This window comes from Pseudonaja textilis, chromosome 2, assembly GCF_049901715.1.
Source record: "Pseudonaja textilis isolate UNSWEBS1 chromosome 2, rPseTex1.2, whole genome shotgun sequence".
Classification (NCBI taxonomy): domain Eukaryota; kingdom Metazoa; phylum Chordata; class Lepidosauria; order Squamata; family Elapidae; genus Pseudonaja; species Pseudonaja textilis.
The window spans coordinates 188,411,754-188,435,496 of NC_141991.1; the positions used below are offsets into that span (position 1 = coordinate 188,411,754).

Sequence of the window (23,743 nt, forward strand, 5' to 3'; positions counted from 1 at the left end):
TCAAGAAGAGATTGGACTGCCATTTGTCAGAAATGGTGTAGGGTCTCCTGCTTGGGCGGGGGGTTGGACTAGATGACCTACAAGGTCTCTTCCAACTCTGATTGTCTGTCTGTTCACATGTTTATGGGGATGCTGCAAAGGTCTTAACTGGAAAATGGTTATAAGTCACTTTTTACAGTGCCCTTGTAACGTTGAACAGTCACTAAATAAAATTGAACTGTTGTAAGTCAATTATCTATTCTCCTTCTAATTTCTTATTACAATTATTTTACTTCTGCTTTTAGAATGTTATTTTAGCATATTAGCTTCTCCAAAAGTAGAAACTTAACTTTTTCAAAATTTGTTCAATCAGAATACTGCTTCTAAAATATTTTGAGTATGTTTTCTTTGGTTTTGATTAAAACAGCCATTTTAACACTGTGTGCATATCTGTAGATATGTAGTTAAATATTCATTTTCCCTTTTATATGCTTTAAGATCCTGACATTTTATTTTACATGATAAAAATTAATAAGATTCTATAATATAATATGTACTGATTGAAATCACTTCCTGTAGCATTTGGTGGATAGATGAAACCATTTAAAAATCAGATGTGAAATCATAATATAATTTATAATCTACAGTATGAATTATCACTTTGTTGATTGTATGTACTTTGAGAGTTCATACAGCAGAGGCAAATTCCTTGTGTATCCATTCACATTTGGCCAATAAAGAATATTCTGTATTCCAAAAGAACAAGAAACGGATAGAGGGCATAGTGCTACTATTTTTCACTCTTAAAGTTAAACCAAGTTTAAGTAAATACTTGATTCTATTATTATAAGGTACATCTAGTTGTAACTAAAGTTTAAAATGCTAATGCAATGTGTTTTATAAGTTCATTGGTTCTATATTGTGTATGTATATTAGCAAGTGTTTCCTTATTCTTGGCATTACTGAGGCTATCTCCTTGTATGCTTTTGGATTTTTCTTAACTCCTATAAAAGTTATTATTTATGTTCCCTGAAGAACTTTAAATAATATAAATGAAAATATGGGCAATTTAATGACATCAATATTAAGGTTTCTTTCAAAGATATTGTGCCAATATATTTTATTGGAATTAGGAAAATGCTGAAGTTTAGTCTTAATCAATGATATAATGTTATTAGATTTTAAATGCAGTCTATTATCATTGTAATAGGGAGATAAATTCACTATTATAATAAAGGCAGAGAAAAAGTTTATAGCGGATCTCGGACTAGAAAGATCCCTTTTTATTTACAATAACTGTTAGTCAAAATGAAGAAGTGTTGGATGAAAGTCCAGTCCAAGAAAATGGGCTTCAGTATTCTCCAATTTCAACATTAAAATATTTTGTTATATAGGAAAAATATGTTTTTATTGTTACATAGTAAAATTTAAGAGAATAGGAACTACTAGTATTTTAGCACTTTCTTATCTCTAAATTAAAACAGTAATCTTTTAAGATATTTGTTTGTAATACTGGTCCCGTGTATTGGTCATGTCAAGAACATGACCATAGCACTGATTTATTCTGTACTGAAGTTCTTGTGTTATTGTTTGTACCAATCCCTCATATATCATCCTGTAATAATAAATTTTTCTTGAGCATGGATAAGATTATTTATGAAGCCTATATAACACTTGTGTTCCTTAGAAGGCGTATTTTTGTCCATGTGTTCACAAAAATAATTTTTGTCTGCGTATATTAATGTAATCTAATCAAAGATAATCAGCAACTTACTGTTTTAGCTTTTATTGTCTATAGTAAGCAAATATCTTTGATTTTCCTTTTGGATGATTAACATTGTAATTCTTGTTTACTTGAATTAATTGAAAATTATCTTCCAGTAAGTGTATTTAGAATTTTCATAAATATTCCCTGTTTACTAAAAACAGCATGCAAATTACTATTACCTCTTTTGTTCCATTAGATTGAAAATCTATTAAGTGGGAAGGGTAGAGATAAATCACTGAAATCTTCCCCAGAAAAATTGTAGTTTTTCTATTTTGAATGGGCATTTTTGTACAGGGAAAGGAAAAAGAAAGATGAGAACCACCCTTTATTATGAAGTTCTTACCGATTTTGCATTGTGATAGAATGTTCCCAAAACCCCACATTTTTGTACATATGAATTTTAGCTGCTTGGTACAGCAAACTTTATACCCCTCCCCCCAAACAGCCCTATACCAGATTATGACTTAAATACAGGTTTGGAGGTTGATAGCTGCAGACTTTCAACCTGTCCTATTCACATATGCAAGTGATATGCATTCATACTGTATCCAAACATGAAGAATCTAGCTCAAGAAAATCCATGATTGCAATTATTCTTGCATTCATCAAACAGATATCTATACTGTCCTAGACTGTTATCAAGACCCAGAATATCTTACAGGTAATTCTCTAGAATATAAAACTATATTGTAGAATAAAATGGGTGAAAGCTTACACCTAAGTAAAAAAGAAAACCCATTCCCATCAAGATCACATAATCCCAGAATAGAAGTACTGTACACCAAAAGGAAGAGTGGAGAAAAAATAATTAACAAACATAAGAAATTTACAATCTGAGCCAGAAACCCAAGGCTGTCTAATTTTTCTGAACTCTTTTGTATCTATTTGTAATAAATGCTATAAGGCAAAGTATATAAATCAGTTCCTCCAGTGGTGGGATTCAAAAGTTTTTACTACTGGTTCTGTGGGCTTGGCTTGGTAGGTGTGGCTTGGCTTGGTGGGCGTGGCAGGGGAAGGATACTGAAAATCTCCATTCCCACCCCACTCCAGGGAAAGGATACTGTAAAAATCTCCATTCCTTTCCCACCCACTAACCTGCTTTCCAGCTCTGTTCTCCTATGTAGGGCAACAAAAGAAGACCCAGCCGATCAGCTGCGATCAGCAGAGAATAGATAGGGGCAGGGCCAGTCAGAGGTGGTATTTGCCAGTTCTCTGAACAACTCAAAATTTCTGCTATCAGTTCTCCAGAGCTGGTCAAAACCTGCTGAATACCACTAATATATTAGAGAAGGGCAACAGCCCAAACTGCAGACATAGAAATTGATGGAAGAACGGGGCTTCCGGTTTGAGCTTCTTCGGCGACAGACCGAAATCTGCGATCGTGTGCAGTTTCGATCTGTGCTTGCTATTGGAGCGCCCCGAACTGGCTGGTTTCGGGGCTAAGCCACCCTGTAGAGGTGGTGAAGAGAGGGTAGACTGCCAGCAGGGTCAAGGAGAGTTGCATCACTCCTCCCCAGCTGGCCATTACACCCTTTCCCGAAGGCGGTTGCAGCGGTGGTCAGAAATGGCCACCTCAAAGAAGAACTCGGCCGGAAAAGAATGTGCAGGAGGAAGATAAGAAGAGAAAGTTTTGGCTGACTGGGTCAAACTGAAAAAGCAACAATATAAGGTACCCTGAATTTGAATTATAAAAAACAACATTGTTCCCAAAGAAGACTTTGAAGCAGCGAATGAGAGAGGGAAGGGAAAGGATTTAGTTTTTTTTCTTTTCTTCCCTATATTGACAACGAAGAGATTTAAGCAAGAAACCGGCAAAAATCCACTTTAACATTAACAGGTATTTCAGCTGAAAATAAAATGTCAAAGGGATAATAAAGATTTCTGGATTCTCAAAAACTTCTAAAAGAAGGAAAAAAACAAAAGGGTGGGATCTGGAAAAATGGAGGAGACCACCTGGAAGTGAAAGGAATTAACAGTGAAACTTTAACAAGATTCCTAAAAGATACATTTTAACTGAAACTTTGTAACAAGATAATAGAACCCCCGGAAGAGAAAGTGGAAAAAAGAAGCAAGAAGAAACAGATTTGGATAACTTGGTGATTTTTGTTTTTTTGGCTATCGCACCTAAAGGACTAAAATTAATCAGGTGGTTGTTTAAAAGCTTTTAAAATGGTATCATTCTTGGAAGAATTGAGAATGGAACTTAAAAAACAGAAAGAAGATGCTCAAGAAGGAAGAGGTTCTTTTGGCTTCATATTTCAATTTTTAGAAATGGAGATCCTGAACTATGAGAAACAACAAGAAATGCCTGTAGAACAAGAAGAGCGGGACAAAGAAGAAGCCATCTTCAATGACCAAGTATTTCTATGTGGGGAAAAGAAAGGAAAGTGGGGAAAGAGAGTGAAAAAATGTAAGATTTGGAAAAACAACCCCCCAAAAGAATAGTTTGAAAAGTAATTACAACATTAGAAAGAAACAGAAGAGAGGATTACAGAAGAGAGTCAGAATTAGAGAGAGAAGGGGTCAAAAAGGGAAGGGAGAAGAAGAGGGGGAAGGAGGAAAGGAAAAGAAATTATAAAGCACAGAAACAGGACATAGAGAAACAGGGAAAACGTACAAGGATTAAGGGTATAAGCCTATTTAGAAGACACAGAGATAATGGGTAAAAACTTAATTGAAAGGGTACATAAGATAGTATTGTTATATTAGAAATAAAAATGAACTTTGAAAATATGAAACGTGTGATTAAAATGACAGATAAAATACTCATTGTAATGTAATGGAATGTTTAATAAATAAATGAAATAAAGAGAATGAGAGAATGAAATTAGGAAAGGAGGGGAACATTTTAATTATTATAAATGTGTTATAAAAATTTAAGTGAAGAAGAATATGAAAGAAACATGAAAAAATTATGGAAATATTTATAAGTGTTCCTAGAAGTATGATACCCTATTGAAAAGAAATGTTCAAGATGTCAAAGATTCTAACTAACATTAATGAAAGAGCTGAATTGGAATAGAATAACTATTTTATTTATTGTTATACATATATTTTCTCTTTAAGAACTTAGTGCGTATTTTAAGAATGTACCAAGCAGAATTCGACTGGAAGTTATGTGTTATATTGAATGTTATAATTGTAAAGACATAAATTGAAGTTTAAATAAGAGTTGAATGGATAAAAATTAAAAGATGCAAAGGTGTCATACTACAATTAGTACAGTACTACATACTGCATTTTTTTTACATAGCAAAGTTCTTATATTAGCCCAGTGGAAAACATATCCAGATTTACTTGCCTGAGCAAATGGATTCCAGAAGTCTGTTTTTATAAGCATTACTTTTCTTAAACTGGAACCTATTGTTTTGAATGGAATTACTTCAGCATTGACAAAACCTTCTAAAACAGCATCTCTTCTATAGCAGCATTTCTGGTGATCTAAACATTTGTTCTTTCTTGCGTATTTGAACAAGCAAGCAAGAACTATCTTTGTTTTCCGGGTTTTATTTTTCCTTTTTGTTACATAAAACTTGACATGGGATCTTTTTTATGGTTAAATCGGCATAAAACATATTCTCTGCATATCTTATTTTACTAATTTCTCCTTTATAACACACGCAAACACACACACCCCTCCAAATTTCTAAAATAAATCAAGCATGTCTTATGTTGCTTGTCTTGTTTCTTATGAAATCAGCCAAAATCTGTGCAAGACTAGTGGCTAAATGTGAATGTCAGTAAGTAAGTATTAGTATGACAAATTATTATGGAATTAGATTTATATGCTGTTTTAATCTATATAATACAAGGAAATCTGTTATGAAACATTATTTTAAAATATGTTAATATTTCCTTTTTCCCCATTTCTTTATTTCCAGTCAATCGACCCAGGTCAGCAATTTACATGGGAACACTCTAATCTGGAAGTAAATAAGCCAAAAAACAGATATGCAAATGTCATTGCTTATGATCATTCTCGAGTTCTTCTATCAGCGATAGAAGGTAAGACTTTTTTTTAGAAAGAAACTATAGGAACAAAAATAAGTAATAAAATAACGTACAAAAACAAAACCAGTCATAAAATAAAAAGGAAAAAGAAATCTGGGGTATAAATTAGGACAACCCAAAGCAATACTGTTCTATCTCACATGCCCTTTCAGTTTGAACCATCACAGTAATCCACATTTGAGACAGCACTTCAATTCCTATCAAGGCAGTATGCATTGAAGGGATCTGTTTGGATTCAGCTAGCTGCTGTTATAAAATAGAATTTGTTCAATGCATGAACAAAAAACCTGGGATCACAATTCTTCCTGGGATCAGAGGATGGTGCAATCATCTTCAGGGCCATGTGGAAGAATTAGTTCAATATCTAATAGACAAAGTTGCTTAGATTCATTCTCAGTTTGAACCTTTCCATGAGGCAGGTATTTTTGAGATAACTTGGGAAGGGGTCTTGCCCAGTGATCTGAGAACAGTTTGATCCTGTTGGCTCTGATGATGTGGAGAGGGTTCTCGGTGCTATCAGTGCTACCTCCTGCCAGTTAGATCCTTGTCGTTCCTGGGTGGTAAAAGCATCCAGGATGGTGACGAGCTGGTGGATTCAAGCAGTGTTGAATATATATCAATGTAGGTAGGGACATTTCTGGAACCTTTTAAAGTTTCCCCCCCTGCTTAAACACACCATTGCTTCATCCCACCTGCTTGGACAACTTCCATCCAGTTTCCAATCTTCCATGTTTAGGGAAGGTTGTAGAAAAGACGGTGGTCTGGCAGCTTCAGAAGGTCCTTGATGAAACATCTGGCTCTTCAGTCAGGATTCAGGCATGGTTATTGGACAGAAACAGAATTGGTCGCACTTGTTGATGACCTCTGGCAAGAGCAGGATAGGAGTAACAAAACCATCCTTGTTCTCCTTGATCTCTTAGCAGCCTTTGATACCATTGACCATGGTATCTTTTGGGCAGGGTACGGGGGCTGGGGGTGGGTGGCACAGTTCTGCACTGGTTCAGCTCCTTTCTCCAAGACCAGTCCAAATCGATGTTAATAGGGAATGAGAGGTCCAGCCCTCAGCCTCTATCTTGTGGTGTGTCATGGGGCTCAATACTCTCTCCATTCCTCTTTAATATCTACATGAGGCTGCTGGGTAAGAACATCTGTCACCATGTATTGAGGTACTCAGCTCTCTCTCTCTCTCTCTCTCTCTCTCTCTCTCTCTCCACCCCTGGTGATCCAAATGATGCTGGGGCTGCCTTCTCATGTCGCTTGGGGCCGGGATGGTGGGCAGCAATTACAAAGGAACGTTGGGAAGGCCAAATGGTTTTGGTACATGGAGCTCCAAGATCTGGGGATTCAACATCTTTAGTTGTGGATGGGGGTTGCACTATCCTGGACAGACCCAGTCCACAATCTGGGGTTTCTCCTGGACTCGTGACTCCTGTTCAAAGAACAGATGGCAATCGTGGTTAGGAGAACCTTTGCACATCATTTTATGCACCAATTGCTGCCTTTCCTGGATCAGCAATCCCTGCACTCAGTTACTCAAGCCCTAATCGTCTCATATTTGGACTATTGCCATGCACTCTACATGGGGCTGCCCTTGAAGAGCATTTGGAAGCTACAGCTGGTGCAAAGGCATGGGCAGTTTTTAGCACTTACAGAGTGGCCAATGTTACACTCTTATATATACAATGTGATGTATTGCAAGCTGCATTGATTGCCAGTCTGCTTCCAGGTGCAATTCAAGGTTTTGGGCATCACTTTTAAAGCCCTGTATGGCATGGATCCAGACCACTCGATGAACCATCTCACTCCAATGGGACTGTCCTGTACCTCCTGCTCTGGCAGAGGGCACATACTGCGGACCCCATCAGCCAAGGAATTTCGGCTGGTGGGTTCAACCTGTATTTCAAAAGAGCCTCAAGATCTGGCTCTGCCAGATGGCTTGGAGACCCATCAGGGGGGAGTTTCATACTGGAGTGCTTGATCAATTAAAACCTAATCCCATTTCCCCATCCCCTGTATACCTTTCCCATCTGGTTTTAATGGTTTGTAATTGTCAATGATTTTATCTGCTATGTACCATGATTTTAATGTCTTCTATGATGTTTTATGCTGTAAGTCGTGCAGAGTCATTGGGTACCAGATAGGCAGCAAATAAATTTCTAAATAAATAAAATAAAACTCTTTTTAACATCTGGGTCAGAATAAGGTGACTATCCTGATTTAGGGCTACAAAGAAGAACAAGCGTTGCATAGTGGCTTTTTACTGCAAAATAAGGTTTCTTTATAATCAAGGCATTTTTAAAGAGGAATGCAAGCACTTTAAATTGAAAATTTCTGTCCAAAATCAATCTTGTTTGGAGGAAGACAATGTATTAAGAAAATGAAAAGAAAAGAAAGTCATCAATATGTACAAATTTCCTTACCCTTAATTATTTAACAACCAGTTCTGCGGGCGTGGCTTAGTTGGTGGGCGTGCCTTGGTGGTCATGTGACTGGATGGACGTGGCTTGGTGGTCATGTTATTGGCTGGGCATGGCCAACTCAGTATCACTCACACTGAGGCACGCATCTCCTCACCTAGCCTCTCATGACTGTGGGGATGCTGCAACAGTCGTAAGTGTGAAAAATGGTCATAAGTCCCTTTTTTCCGTGCCATTGTAACTTTAAATGGTCACTCCACACAAGCAAAGTACCAGCAAAGGAGGGGAAAAACTCCAGAGACGTTCCAGAGACAGGAAGTCTAGTCCTGCCAAGAATGTAATAAGGGTTAACGCAGAGGCAGTTTCTGTAAGCAACACCAGAATGTTTTTTAATCAAATAAGCATATTTTAAGGTAGCATTTAGTTTCTGTTTCTGATTATGGTGATGAATGGTAACTATAAAAATTAAAATGTGCCTCAGAAATTTTTTTTCTAAAGTATAACCCAATTAACCAGGTGATGGACTTGGGGATATCAACACTACATTCTTATATGGGAAATAATGCCAGTGCATGTTAAACTCTTGCCACAGATAAAGAATGCTGGTTTGGGCGTAAGGACAGATTTCACTCAAATCAAGTGGATAGCATTAATTCTTTCTGATATGTTCATATTAAATATGCTGTAATAAAAAAGAGCATTTTATCTTATGTTATCTAAAACAAGCAGACGTAGGACAGAACAGTATTTGAATTTTTGGTGTAACCAATTTTCAAGCATGCTATACAGATCCAAGCAAATGGTTTTCTTGAAGGAGAAGAGCTGATCGCATGATCCCAGAATGCTGCACCTATCATAAATAGGTGCAGGTCACCAAGCACCCAAATCATGATCACATTCACCATGATCATTGCACCATTCATAAGTGTGAGGACTGGTAATTAGTCACTTTTTTCAACACCATCCTAACTTTGAACAGTTTCTAAGCAAACAATTGTAAATGAAGGGTTATCTGTAATTATAGTTTTTTTTAGCTATAATGCTCCTTTGATATTTTATCAGTGTCAGTTTTATTCCATATCAAATTCTCAAATCCAAATATCATTTCATTTGGATTAACTGATATTTTCCCTTGTCAACTTTTGAATGTCCTGTCTTTGATAAGAACATCTGCAGTAGCTATAAAAATATTGCAATAGAAGTTCGTATCTTGATTTAGGATATTTGGGAACATAACTCAGTTTATTATGCTTTCTAAATTGCTTTTCATTTTTGTAGTTTAATGATGTCCATCTTTAATTTATCCAGTTTCCCCTCTATTCACAGCATACAAGCTTACATATAATCCCTTCAATCTGAAAACATGCCCGACCACATCAGTGATTTCCTAACCTCCTATATAACCCTTCTTTTTATATAAGCCTTGCCCGAGAGTTAAAAAAGCACTAAACTTAAGATCCTTCATATGTCAGTTATTTTCAAAATATTCAGGATTCTAATTAAATAAGTAGCTAGTTTTCCATTTCATTTTTAAAGTTGCTACATTTGACTTGCTTTTTGCATGGACCTTATCCTGGAAATCTATGTGGTTTGACAATAATTGGTGACTCTTAATCACTCAATCCCTCTATCGGTTGTATTAAATTGGAAACCCGATTTCATTTAATATTATTAATTGTATTGACATGCTGAACAGTTTACCATACATCATCTCAGCCTAGTTTGCTCCAGATTTGGTGGACTATAATTGACTATATCTTTGAGAATCTGTCTTGTTTAAGGTTATCCAAAGAGACCTGATTGAATAAGTGCTGGATCTCAAACATTTTTGTTTCAAATTCAGAACTTGTGTCACTGGAAGCATCACTATATCACATCCCTTCAGATCAATCTGGTGTGGCATCTAAAATAACTTTCGAAGTTTATCTTTTGCCAGTGAAATTACTCCCATGAGCTATGGTGGAAAGGTAATTTCACCTTCTTTGTAACACCCTAATATATACACCACATTTGTCCCAAGGATCTACCAAACTTCTGACACATATATTGAAATAATTGCAGAAAGATATTGTATCCTTCTTGTACCATTGATGGAAGCAAAATTATTATTAGGCTCCATCCTGACTTTCCTGACATATTCTAATTGATACTATCATTTTGAGATCAGTCAGTTTTAGATTCTTTAATTCAATGTCTTGAAAAATAGTTGGATATATTCCATTTTTTCTTTTGATTGTTTTTGGGTGGCCCTTTGGAAGAGTTTTATGTTAAAGCTATAAAAGCTCCTTTATATTTTTAAAATACTACTTTTTTTACAAGAACTGAATATAATACTATCTTTAAAGCCTGGGTTATAACACCATGAATATGTTTTCCAAGCATTAAGATTTTATTGCTAACTTTCAAAGAAACAGTAAGCATTCCAAAGGTGAAAATATATGTGCTATCTTGTATTACACTCATTTCACAGATGCATTTGTTTTGGTGTAACCATAGAAATGACTATTTCAATAGAGAAATTTTAAAGAGGAATTTTTCCAATGTGTTTAGCCTAGAAGGCATATTTAATTTATCCTTTTAATGGTAGATTTAGGTCTTTTTTAAAAATAAAACTCTTATTTTTCATTAAATATTTCATTAGAACACAGCAGGAATTAACATGAAATAGCATTGGCTCTAAAAGCTAATTCTGTACCAGCATCAGAATATCAGTATGAGATACAGATAATATAATGTTCTCTGTCTAGCTGAAAATTCATTATCGTTCTTTCACTTGCCAAGTCCAAAAGAACTACATGTTTAGTGATGCTTATTTCTATCAAAAAGTATAGAATTATAGCGTCTACACACATTATTATCCCGCTAACAAATTATTACAAGAATAAAATGAGTTAATTCCATATATATTCTCCCATACTCATTTTAAAGAAAGGATTATGTATAGATGTCATCAATTTAACAAAATTCCTTTATTTATGTATCTTTTCTTTTTGTCATACTTCATGATTTTTTATATTCAACTTTGCTTTATACATTCTTTGGCTTCTTGTACAAACCATTTTGAAATTCCATACTGTTTATTATTTAAATAGTTTGTCCTCACTATTGTTTTTTTCCCCAATGAGTTTTATTCCCTTTGTATATGTGTGGTGACTATTAACTCTACTAATCTGCTTACAAATATGGACCTTGTTGCAGGCTAATCTCACCATGAAAAACATTTTATGTACATCTAATTTAATTTTCTGCAACTGAAACTAAATGTGAATGCACACACCCCCATATACACTCATCATCAATAGTAATTTTGCTCCCTTTTGTGAATTCATCTATTTTCTGAAGATAATTATTTACAAGTGCTATGAAGCTTAATCTTATTAGTTTTAACTCTCTTTTAAAAATTCCCTTAAGTGGCACATTACTTAGGAAAACATCCCTAAAACAAAGGTTTATGGTTTAATTTGTCTTAAATATGAAGATTGTGCAATACTTAGCCTTTGTCAAGACTTGAAACAATTCCATGATGCAATTTCATTCCGCAAATAAAGTGTGAAGTCTAATTAAAGCTATTTGACAACTTTGTTCACTGAATACAGTAAATGGAATACAGAATATTCTTTTACTTACATTTATACAGATAAAACATTCAACCTCTTTTCTGTTTACTATTATCTAAGAAGAATGTTGGGTTGTAAAAGCAGTAACAATGGAAGTTCACTACATCTGATCGGCACAGGAGTTTTGACCTGTTCTGTCTCTGACCTGGGCCAGTTCATCCCTCCTTAGAAAACTTGTTGGCCCTCAGCTCCCTGGGGAACACAATATTGATGTCAAACATAGTACAGATATAGTCCACTGAAGCCCAGAACTCCTGAGCTCAAGTGACTTGGCAGCTTTTGCGTCCAGAGTAGCTGGATTACAAGCTCATGGTGCCCGGCTTATCTAACCCATTACATTGCACTGTTTCTCATATTCCACAAAGTGTGTGTGTGTGTGTGTATACATACATACAAACATACATACATATATATCAGTGTCTAAATATGTGTGTCAGAACTCAAACCTTGAGCATTAAACAAAGTTGGAAAATATGATTCAGAATAACACAGTTGGAAGGAACTTCTAGTCCAATCCCTACCCAAGCATGGGACTCAAATTAGTATACACAGATGAAGAAGAGAATGATGTCTTTGAGGCAGTCTTGATTTCTAGCAATTATGTGTGTAAGTTAATAGTTCAGTTGACACTGATTTTGAAAGTGAGTTGCCATTGCTCTCTTCCTGAGACATAATCTCTTTATACGGACCACCCCAGAAAAAAAATTTGTCCGGGCACTATGTTCTAATTAATATTTTGCTTTCATTTCACCATGAAGAGCAAAATGAGATGGATCTTAGCAGTGATATTCTTTCTTTTCGCTAGAAGTTTATTGGTTAAACCAATTAAGAGCCAGATTTCAGACATTTCATAAGATTGATTATTCATAAGATAGGAGAAACTCAAAAGTTATGTACAGCCTCTACTAGATTCTCACAATCCTTAACTCAAGAAAAACTTTTTCCCCTTAAACTTTTTTCAAGTTCATTCTTATAAAAATAACAACCCTGGAAATTAAAATGATGGATATCTGATTATTATATCCAAATTATTGTTATGCTTGTGATAAAAAGTACCTACACACTCTTGTAATATATAGAATTATTTATTGGCCAAGTGTGGTTGGACACACAAGGAATTTGTCTTGGTGCAAATACTGTCAGTATACATAAAAGAAAAGATACATTCATCAAGAGTTAAGAATCATAAGGTACAACACTTAATGATAGTCATAGGGTACAATAAATTATACAAATAAATTTTATCAACATGGCTTTCAGTATGCTCAAATTGGGTTCCCAAGTGAATGCAATATTTCCCAAGAAAGAAGCAATCATATTTCATTCCATCTTTTTCTTTCTTTCTTTGGTAAATTTATATCAAATTTATGAAATATATGTGATTCTGAGAGTACACAAAAACAATACAATAAAAACAACAACCAAAAAAATAAGAATAAAAGTTCAAGCATTCAGTTTAAGTTTAATAGACTATATTATACAAAAACTCTGTAACTTATTAAATCACCCATTTCTCAATTCTACTAACTTTAAAAAAAAATAATCTTATCATTACTGGGCTAAATTATTTATCAATAATATAGTTGTTTGGGGCTTTTTTCTTTTTTCACTTTTTATTGTAACTAAAGAAATACATAATGAATCCAAAATATAAAAATGAATCACATTTGCATACCAGTAGCAATAGCTTCAAAAATATTAGGAGCATCTTATATTAAGCATTGGAAGTATGCTCTTTGCTGAATGATGTTAATTCATAAGTTGTCATGGCTAGATGCCAGCTGTCTCATCATCTTGCTAATGCAGGGAAGGATTTTTGTTTTTTCCATTTGTATGTTGCTCAGTGGTTTATATTTATGTGTTTTATTTTGAAGTAAATGATGCATCACAGAACAATATCAGAGATTTGTAAATGTGCTCATAAGTTATCTAGAAAAAATGTTTCTCTTATAAATGCCCAATCCATATCTTCTAGTTATGATGTGCACTAGGTGTACATTTCTCTTGTTGACATCATTCTTCTTCTCATCTATTTTTGGAGAAATGGTTTTGTCATTTTTGATAGATGGAAGGTTTGTGGCATTTTGCCCAGATGGTATTATTTTCTGAATCATTAACCCGTATTTCCACATTCAGGAAATTCCTGAAAAGCTTTTCATCACTCCAAAAACTTTTTAAATCCCAAAATCTCTTTGTTGAAAATCATGGCTTCAAAAGGCTTAGTGTACACTTTGTAACTAGGTTACATGAAATAAAGCATAGTGATAGTGGAAATTTATCCTTATTCATCATTTAATGCAAATTCTCCAAAATTGTTATTTCCCAAATAGATATGATTATCTATATCTGCACTTCTAAATTTTTTGTGATATTTGGCCTTTAACAATATATTAATAAAATTAATAAAATTAAATTATTTTTCAAAACTAACAATGTTATATTATCTTAATTAACAATTATTAATATTATAACATTACTTACTTTTTTATAATATCCATGCCGCGTTTGTCACCTAATATAAAATATATCACGCTAAGGAAAAGAAATATGCTAATATATCACATATTAAATTTGTTTATTTATAAGAATGATGCAAAAGAATTAATATGCCTTATATGGGTTTTCAAAATAGCAATAACAATAGCACTTATATAGATACAAAATAGCAATAATAATATATAAACAACTTATATATTGCTTCATAATACCTAAGTTTACAGAATCAGCATATTGCCCCCAATAATGAGTCCTCATTTTACTGACCTCAGAAGGATGCAAGATTGAGTCAACCTTGAACCAGTTTGAAGATCGAATCTCTGGCAGTCAGCAGAATTAGCCTGAAATACTGCATTCTAACCACTGCGCCACCATAGGTCAATATTGTAAATAACGTGCAGAAAATGCAATAAGCTAAACTTTTTAATTGTTTGTTAATTTCATTAAAAAGTTTTAACTGCAGTATTATTGAAATATGTTATAGATTAATTACAATAAATCTATTTTTTATTTAAAATGTATAGGGCTGCCCACTCACTTTCAGTGACTCTAGGCAACTTACAAACAATAAAAAACCAATATAAAAAGAATAAAAACAGTAACCCCACCCCAAATTTAATTGCATTGAGCCCTAATGTATTTCAAGAGTTCCTATGATCTTTTATCTTCAGTTCCTCAGTAAATCAAAATGTAGTAATCAAACAGCCGTCTATTTTGGTATAATTGTTTCAATTAAATCAATCCTGCATAATTTGTATATGTTTTCAATCTAAATAATCTGACTAGGATAAAATAATATATTCAGTATATGTCAACAGGGGCTAGTACTTAGACATTTTTGCTGTGTATTTAGTTACTACTGTGTGTACCAAACACTTGCAGAAATGACTATTAGCAATTCCTAGGATTCTGGCAACAACCTTGTTGTACAGTCTAGATTACTTGGGCCTACACTTACTGCATGCCCAAGAATTACAGACCCTAATCATAAATACAGAACCTTCAAATACCTTTCTTCAACATTTCTCCATTTCATATGTATTTATAATTTAAGTGTTTTTGTGTTGACATTTACTTTTCAAAATATTTTGTCTACATCAGATGGATACATCAAATGGTAGTTTACAAAATAAAATGGCAATCTTGTGCACACATATACATGGAACTATATTTTCACCAACTGCAGTGGGATTATACTTTGAATTAAATTTAAACTGGAGCTGAGAATAAGTTGTTCATTCTTAAAAATTGGTAATGTTATTAGGTACATACATGATATTTTTCCGACTAAAATCAGAATTCCGATTTTTTTCTTTTCCTATCATCATCATCATCATCATCATTATGCTTTTTTTTGCAAAGTTGCCACTGGTCGCTGGAAAAAAGCCAGCCGGAAAAAAGCCAGCCGGTTCTCTCCGCTTGCAAGTGTGGGAAGCGCCGGAACTCCGCGTTTTTAAGTGTTGGGGAGGAAGACCCAAACCGACCCGAGCCGCGCAGCTGGGCTGTTTTGAGTTCCGTGTTTCCTTTGCAACTTGTAAGCATGGGGGTAATCGGAAGCAGAAAAGTTCTTGCATGGTTTCCAAGGCGTCTCCTCTCCTGTTCCTCATCCCCTGTCCCCTCTCCCCCTAATTCCTACCTCCCCCCCACCTCCGACTCAATAAGCAGCGCTGTTAGTTTGGACTACCGGTAGCAGGTTGCTGGCTGGCTGCTTCTTTGCTCACGCTGCTCTTTGCAAAAACAAAATCCCGGAGCCCTCCGTGGTTTTTGCATTTGCAAGGTGCAAAGCGGCGGCAGTGGATCGTGCATGCTGGAAAGGGTTTGACTGTATTCCAGTAAAAGAGAGAGAGAGAGATCGTACGAACGGCTCTTGCTTTTTTCGCCAGCCCCGGGCGCTGGGGGGCTTGCAAAGGAGAAAGTGACTCCTGCCTCCCGCTGTCATTATCATCATCTTCTTTTGGGTGGGTGGGAGAAGGAAGTTGTGTTTCTCAAGGCATGTAAAAAAAGAAAGAAAGAAAAAAATAAAATAAAATGCATGGCCGAATTGTTGGGAGGGAGCTAGAAAGCAGCATAGAGAAGCAATGCTGATCAAAGGAAAGGGAACAAAGAGAAAGTCCAATTAGAGGTGGAGCATTGTGGCTGTTTTTCTGTCTGTTAAGCAGGGTTTGTTTGTTGTTTTTGTTTGTTTTATTTTTTAAATGTGAAATCCTTTACCTGAGAGCATTCTCATGGTGCTTTTTATTATTATTTTTTGTCAAATAATAAAACTATCATGCAGACTCACCTTGAAAAATCACTTTTGATTACTTTACTCGCTAAAGCTAAAGCTTCAACCGGGGCGCTGCGTGGACTGCGGCGGGTGCTTAGGCAAGCCCTCCACCCCTGGCTACTTTTCAGTTTTTTTTTTCAGAGGGGAATATCATGCCTGTAGGTATCGAAGTATTATAAGAGCCTACTAAAATCAACATTTACATGGCTTCTCTAAGGTATTTAAGGTACATACAGATATGCTAGGAAAGAGAACTAGAATGAGAAATAATCTTAAAATATTGGTAATTAGTGTACATTTCTTCTCATTATATTTGGTATTTATGATCATTTTCTTTTCATTTTTTCCTTCACTTTTCACTCTAAAAACAGAAAGAATCCAAGACCTACAGAAAGGTTATCATTTTTCCCTTAGCATTGAAAACTCCAAATACTGGCTGCAACTTGTTTCTTCTTATATACCGTACGCTTTTTAAAAACCTTTATTAATATTCAGTGGCACCAAAGATGATACCGCGGGTCAAAGCCTTTCATAAATAATCTATACAATTTAAAAAACCTGTCAAAAGTCTGTTGAAATTTAATAGGATCAAAAAAGGCCAGCATTTTACTTCAAAGATATTTTAGTGGAAAATGAGAATTAGGGATATATATATATGAAAAATCTTGTAATGAGATCATTCTGTTGAACTTTTAGAATTTTTTTTTCTTTTCTGATGTTCAAGATTTTCCATTTATTTTGATGGGATATATTGAGCCAACATTGTCTAAACATGGCTGCAATATATTTTTTTCTTAATACAAAATCCTGTAACATCACAGAAGATCAATGAAGAAAATTCAATGGGTTTTTTTTGGTTTTTTTGGACTTTCTTCACCATTTTAACAATTAAATCCTATCTTTAGGTTTGTAAGTGTCTGAGAAATGTGACATATCTTCATTTCCGCTGCAATGTCAAATTAATTAATCTACTCAATATAAGTTACAATTCATTAAAATATGCAATTAATGTAAAACATCTATCTTAAAGGTCTGGAATACAGTTCTCAAATTATAACAGTTCGTTTAGTGACCATTCAAAGTTTCAATGGCACTGGAAAAAGTGATTAATGACCATTTTTCACACCTATGACCATTGCAGCATGTGTTGCACACTTATGACCCTATGGTTGTGTGATTTACATTTGGATGCTTGACTGCTGGCTCTTATTTATGACGGTTGCAGTGTCTCAGGATCATATGATCACCTTTTCAACTTTCTGACAAGCAAAGAAAATGGGGAAGCCAGATTCACTTAAACAACCATTTTACTTATTTAACAACTTCAGTGATTCACTTGACAAATGTGGCAAGAGAAGTGGAGCAAAACACACTTAACTAATTTCTAACTTAACAACATAAATTTTGGGCTCTATAGTAGTCGTAAGTTGAGGGCTACCTGTATAATTAAAATCTTACTATTTTCCACTGGTGTAACTCCCTATAAATATATAACTTTAACAGCTTGATTTCCTGGAATTGACGTGTATGTCAGATGCCATGTATGTATTAGATATGCAGTAAATATTTAACATTTTAGCAATTACTGAAATCGTTCTATGTAAGAAATGTAAAAACCATGGAATTACAGAGCAATTAACCTAAAACGTATCCCTGATAAATGTGTATACCAGGGGTGTCAAATTCAATCTCATTGAGGGCCACATCAGGACTGTGGTTGACCTTGGGGCGGGGGGCAGGGAGCTTGGCTGACTGGGTGGGTGTGGCTAACTAGGTGGGCGAGGCCCGCTTGACGCCATTCCCCAAACTGCTGGCATGTTTCCTGTTCGCATTGAGTAGACTGGGCCGAAGCCACACTGGCCTAATTAGGTAGACTGGGCCGAAGCTACATTGGCCTGATTTTTCCTCTTTGCACCAGGTAGTCCGGGCCGAAGCTTCGCTTGCCTGATATTTCCTCTCTGCATTGGGTAAACTGGGACAAAGCTTCGCTGGCTTTCCTCTTCACACCAGATAGACCAGGACGAAGCTTCGCTGGCCTATTTTGCATTGGGTAGACCAGGCTGAAGCTTTGCTGGCTTTCCTCTTTGCACCAAGCAGACCAGGCCAAAGCTTCACTGGCCTGATCTTTCCTCTCTGCATTGGGTAGACAGGGCTGAAGCAATGTGGGTAGACCAAAATGGCCCCATGGGCTGGATCCAACCACATTGCAGGCTGGATCCAGGCTGCGGGCCTTGAGTTTGACACCCCTGGTGTAAACTTTTATGAATGTCACATTTGGCCTTTTCATGACATACTTACAGTTAAAATCCACAAAATAATGCATGAAAAAACGACAAAAAATATACACAATATTATAGTCAATAAATTGGTCGTTTAATTTTCTGTTACATTAACAGTTTTTGGTAACAACTTTCAGAGGTCACTAGAATCATACTTTTATGCAATCCTAAAACTATAGTATCCCAGCGTACAAGAAAAAGGCATTGGTTAGAAAGAGTATCATGTTTGAGCAAAAGAAGTTTCCCAATTTTTTTCTAGTTCTTTGATTCAAAATATCTGTGGGGATGCTCAGTCATTCAAGTCATGGTTGTCCCAAAGGTATTTTTTTCCAAAAGGCAACTGGACTTTCTTTGTTTTTCCTTGAAGACATTTCACTCCTCATCCAAGAAGCTCCTTCAGTTCTGACTTCACTTCAGTTCTTCAGGCACCAAACTATGTATGCTTATAAAAGAATTTAGAGATGATATTGGGAAAGAATGGAAGGGGATCCTGGAGAAGTGACTACATAGTACAAAGATTAAATCAGGAAAGACACTCAAAATAACCTTAACTTCATTTGGTTTTGTGCCAAAATATATTTGGACTGGATTTTAAGATTCTATTCTATAGTCTGCAACAATATATTAGCATTCCTGGGCCGCCTAGTTCCTTGTTCTGGCATAAAAATAAACATTACTGTTCATAATTGAATTAAAATTAATCATGTCTTTTTTCTTCTTCCCTTTTTTAGGCATACCAGGCAGTGATTATATAAATGCTAACTATATAGATGGTTACAGAAAGCAGAACGCTTACATCGCAACTCAAGGAGCTCTTCCCGAAACCTTTGGAGACTTCTGGAGAATGATGTGGGAGCAAAGGAGTGCCACTGTTGTCATGATGACCAAATTAGAGGAAAGATCTAGGGTAAAGTTTCTTCTTTGTGACTGATGTAATTCAGTAAGCTTTCTTTTATTTTTTATTTTTTTTAAGTGTCTCTCACAGCATGACCGGCTGGGGAATTCTGGAACTTGAAGTCCACAAATATTAAAGTTGCCAAGGACAGACTTGGACAATAAAATCTTCCTATTGTAGTTCTGATGGGTTCAGCAATTTTCAAGTTGACAACACTATAAAAGGTTCTTTTTTTTTTCCATTCAGCTCACAAACGCTGTTCGCAATTGTTTTGATGCATCATCTTTATCCTCAAGGCCCAAATGGAAACTTTGAGACACAGAGTACTGAATTTCATTGAGGTTTTGTGTAGGAGGGGAAAACAACATAAAGTATCTTTGAATTCTTAGAGCTCTTTTATCCGTGATAAATCAGTTCCTATAGAAAATGCAGTAACACTGGTTTTAACTGTAATCTACATATATTTTACTCTAGTAAATCTAGGGTTTTGCCCTAGTACCACCTAGTACTTTTTCCCTAGTACTAAAATTGGTATTACCAATTTTCAACAAGGGAAACTATGTTTTATTGAAACTGAAAGTACTCCTAGCCTTATCACATTGGTGTTTTACCAATTATAAAGAGACATGCTAGGATACAGTATGAAAAGTGAACGAAGCTAGCTAGTTATTTGTATCATAAATTACCACCCAGAGTCATCTTACAGGAGAGGTGGGTGGCATAAAAATAATAATTAATAAATAAATTTGTTGGCCTATGGTAAGATGGGCAGCCAATAAATTTAATACACATCTGCATACGTAAGATCATAAAAAGGGAATGGTTAATGCTTCTATTTTTAAAAAAACTGTGTTAATAACGTGTTCTACATTTTTATTCTTTGTGTCTTACTGTATATTTTATGGGAATATTTTGGCAGCCTATATAGACACATGATTATGAAGTTGTTATGCACTACATACATGCATATCCAAACTAAATTAATATTGTAACTCTCAAATATCTATTAGTTATGTAGATTGCATTATAGATTGACTTTTTTTTAGCAATCTCTGTTTTGTTTTGGTGCAAACAGGCTTTATTTGCTCCAGCATTGGATTTGCTTTCAGCTAGGCAAACATAATTTTGTTTCTTATTCTCAGCTCCAGGAATAAATATAACTTTTATACAGGAAAAAAAAAACTTCTATTCAATATAAGAACAAGCATAGCTTATCACATTAGTGCAGACTTCTGTGAGACCATTCTCTGAAAGATGTGCTCAACCCACTTATTGAGACTGTATTTCAACATAACATTTTTCTTTTCTCATAGAATGCCTGTGCCTTGAGCATAGAGTTGGCATAAGTTCTGAATTTTGAAATTAAATAGCAATATGGAATTGGAATCTATCTTGATTTCTTAAACCATGGTTTAGTATTTGCTAAAATATGAGAGTTGTAGTATCTGATAAATATGTTAACCCACAAGGAGCAGTTTGCAACATGAAAACAAACTAAGTCAGTGTTATATACACACACTTGATCATGTGTATTCAAATATTAAGCATGCTTATAGACCTCTTCCCCACTTAGGACAATCAGACCATTTCGCCCCCTGCTCTTACTACCAGCCTACACTCCCCTTAGGAAGAGAACAAAACCTAGCAGTCAAACAATTAGATGCTTGCCAGAAAATGCCCTCTCCCAGCTTCAGGATTGTTTTGCCCGCACAGATTGGAATATCTTCAAACAACAATACTTCGAGTTATACACAAAGACTGTGCTTTTCTACATGAAGGACTGTGTATAAAATGTCACTGTGGACAAATGCATAGGGACCTTCCCAAACAGGAAACCCTGGATGACCAGCGAAGTCCAGACTCTGATCGGGGCCCGTGACCTAGCTTTTAGAGCAGGTGACACCTCACAGTACAGCACTGCCAGAGCTGAGCTGAGAAGGGGCATCAAACATGCTAAGGAGATGTATAGGAGGAAGGTCGAGGGCCACTTTACTGACAGTGACCCACGGCAGATGTGGAGGGGGATACAGGCCCTGACCAACTATAAAGGCCAGGGTCCAACAAACAGCGAGAGCAGTAGCACTCCATCAGAGGAGCTAAACAGCTTTTTTGCATGCTTTGAGACCACCAAGAACCTGGACATACTGCCTCACGAAGACCACGACGCTGTGCCTCTTTCTCTTCAGGTGCATGAGGTGAGAAAAACACTGAGAGCAGTAAATCCCAGGAAAGCTGCAGGGCCTGATGGCATTCCTGGTGCAGTAGTTAAAGTGTGTGCTGACCAGTTGGCAGAAATACTTACAGAGCTGTTCAATCTATCTTTAACATATGCCATCATCCCACAATGCCTGAAGGCTGCAACCATCATCCCCGTTTCCAAAAAAACCAAATATAAACACTCTCAATGACTATAGGCCCATAGCGTTAACAGGCTCCATTATGAAGGTTTTTGAGCGACTAGTTTCACAGCATATCAGAGACTGCCTCCTGCCCTCCTTTGATCAACATCAGTTTGCTTATAGAGCAAACTGATCTACAGAGGATGCTGTGGCCATCACACTTCATAGAGCACTGAGTCATCTGGAGAACAAACAGCTATGTGAGGATGCTCTTTGTGGACTACAGCTCTGCATTTAACACTGTCATCCCAGATATACTAGTAACCAAACTGTATAATCTGCAGGTACCCACCTGCAGGTACCCACCATCCAGGTGCTCCTGGATTAAGAATATTTTGACAAACAGACCGCAGTCTGTTAGACTTGGCCCCACCTTTCTTCCACTATTACACTCAGTACTGGTTCCCCCCAGGGTTGTGTCTTGAGCCCCCTGTTATATGTCTTGTACACCTTTGACTGCTCACCAAGCCACGCAACAAACACCATCATAAAGTTTGCGGACGACACGACCGTGATTGGTCTCATCTCCGGAGAGGATGAGACAGCATATAGGGCAGAAGTACAGAACCTGTCTACCTGGTGTTCACAGAACAATCTGTCACTGAATGTCCATAAAACCAAAGAACTGACTATGGACTTCAGGAAACATGGACAGGACCACACCCCACTCATCATTAATGGAGAACGAGTGGACACTGTCCCTACGATCAGATTCCTCGGCATCCATATTTCAGCTGATATCTCCTGGTCCCCTAACACCAAGGCCATAGTGAAGAAGGCTCAGCAGCGGCTGCACTTCCTGAGGGTTCTCAGGAAGAACAATCTGGATAAGTAGCTGTTGCTGGCTTTCTATAAAGCCTCTGTGGAGAGCACTCTGACATATTGTCTGGGTGTGTGGTATGCAGGCTTCACAGTTGAGGACAGGAAAACTGCACAGAGGGTGATAAACACAGCTCAAAAGATCATTGGTTTCTCTTTGCCCTCCCTGGAAGACTTAGCCAGGTCCAGTTGCCAAAGCAGAATCAAGGCCATTATAGAAGACCCCTCTCACTCTGGCAATTATCTTTTTGACCTGCTGCCACCTGGATGGCGCTTTAGGTCAATAAAATCCCGCACCACTAGACTAACAAATCGTTTCTTTCCCTGGGCCATCCGAACCGCAAATAAACACAAAGTCACTACTTTATTAAGATGTGAAAATATGTGAAATCTCAATACCCCATTCAGATGTATAATAACATATTACAGTACAATCCATCTCTTGTGTATTATACGCAGAAAGCGTCACAGTCAGTGTTGGATGTATATTTTGTGTATATGCGTAGATATTGTACTCTCTAATTGCAAATGGAGACATGGGTACTCTTTTTCTTATCTTCATTTTTAAGTGCTTTGGTTTTACTGTATTGCGAACAGTTGCTGGGGTGCATCCACAGTTTCGTTGTACAATGACAATAAACAACAACATCTTCTTCTTCTTCTTCTTCTTCTTCTTCTTCTTCTTCTTCTTCTTCTTCTTCTTCTTCTTCTTCTTCTTCTTCTTCTTCTTCTTCTTCTTCTTCTTCTTCTTCTTCCTCCTCCTCCTCCTCCTCCTCCTCCTCCTTCTAGTGATCCAC

General features: G+C 36.2%; 1 protein-coding gene across 29 annotated transcripts in view; it reads left to right on the plus strand.

Moving 5' to 3' along the window:
- The window catches only part of PTPRD (protein tyrosine phosphatase receptor type D), a 1,248,962-nt gene that overhangs the window by 1,180,007 nt on the left and 45,212 nt on the right, over positions 1-23,743 (plus strand). For all 29 annotated transcript variants that reach the window (XM_087926655.1, XM_087926630.1, XM_087926633.1 and 26 more), the window contains 2 exons: positions 5,629-5,752; positions 19,565-19,740. In XM_087926655.1, coding sequence (XP_087782781.1) covers positions 5,629-5,752; positions 19,565-19,740 — 300 coding nt within the window. The remainder of the gene's footprint in view (positions 1-5,628; positions 5,753-19,564; positions 19,741-23,743) is intronic.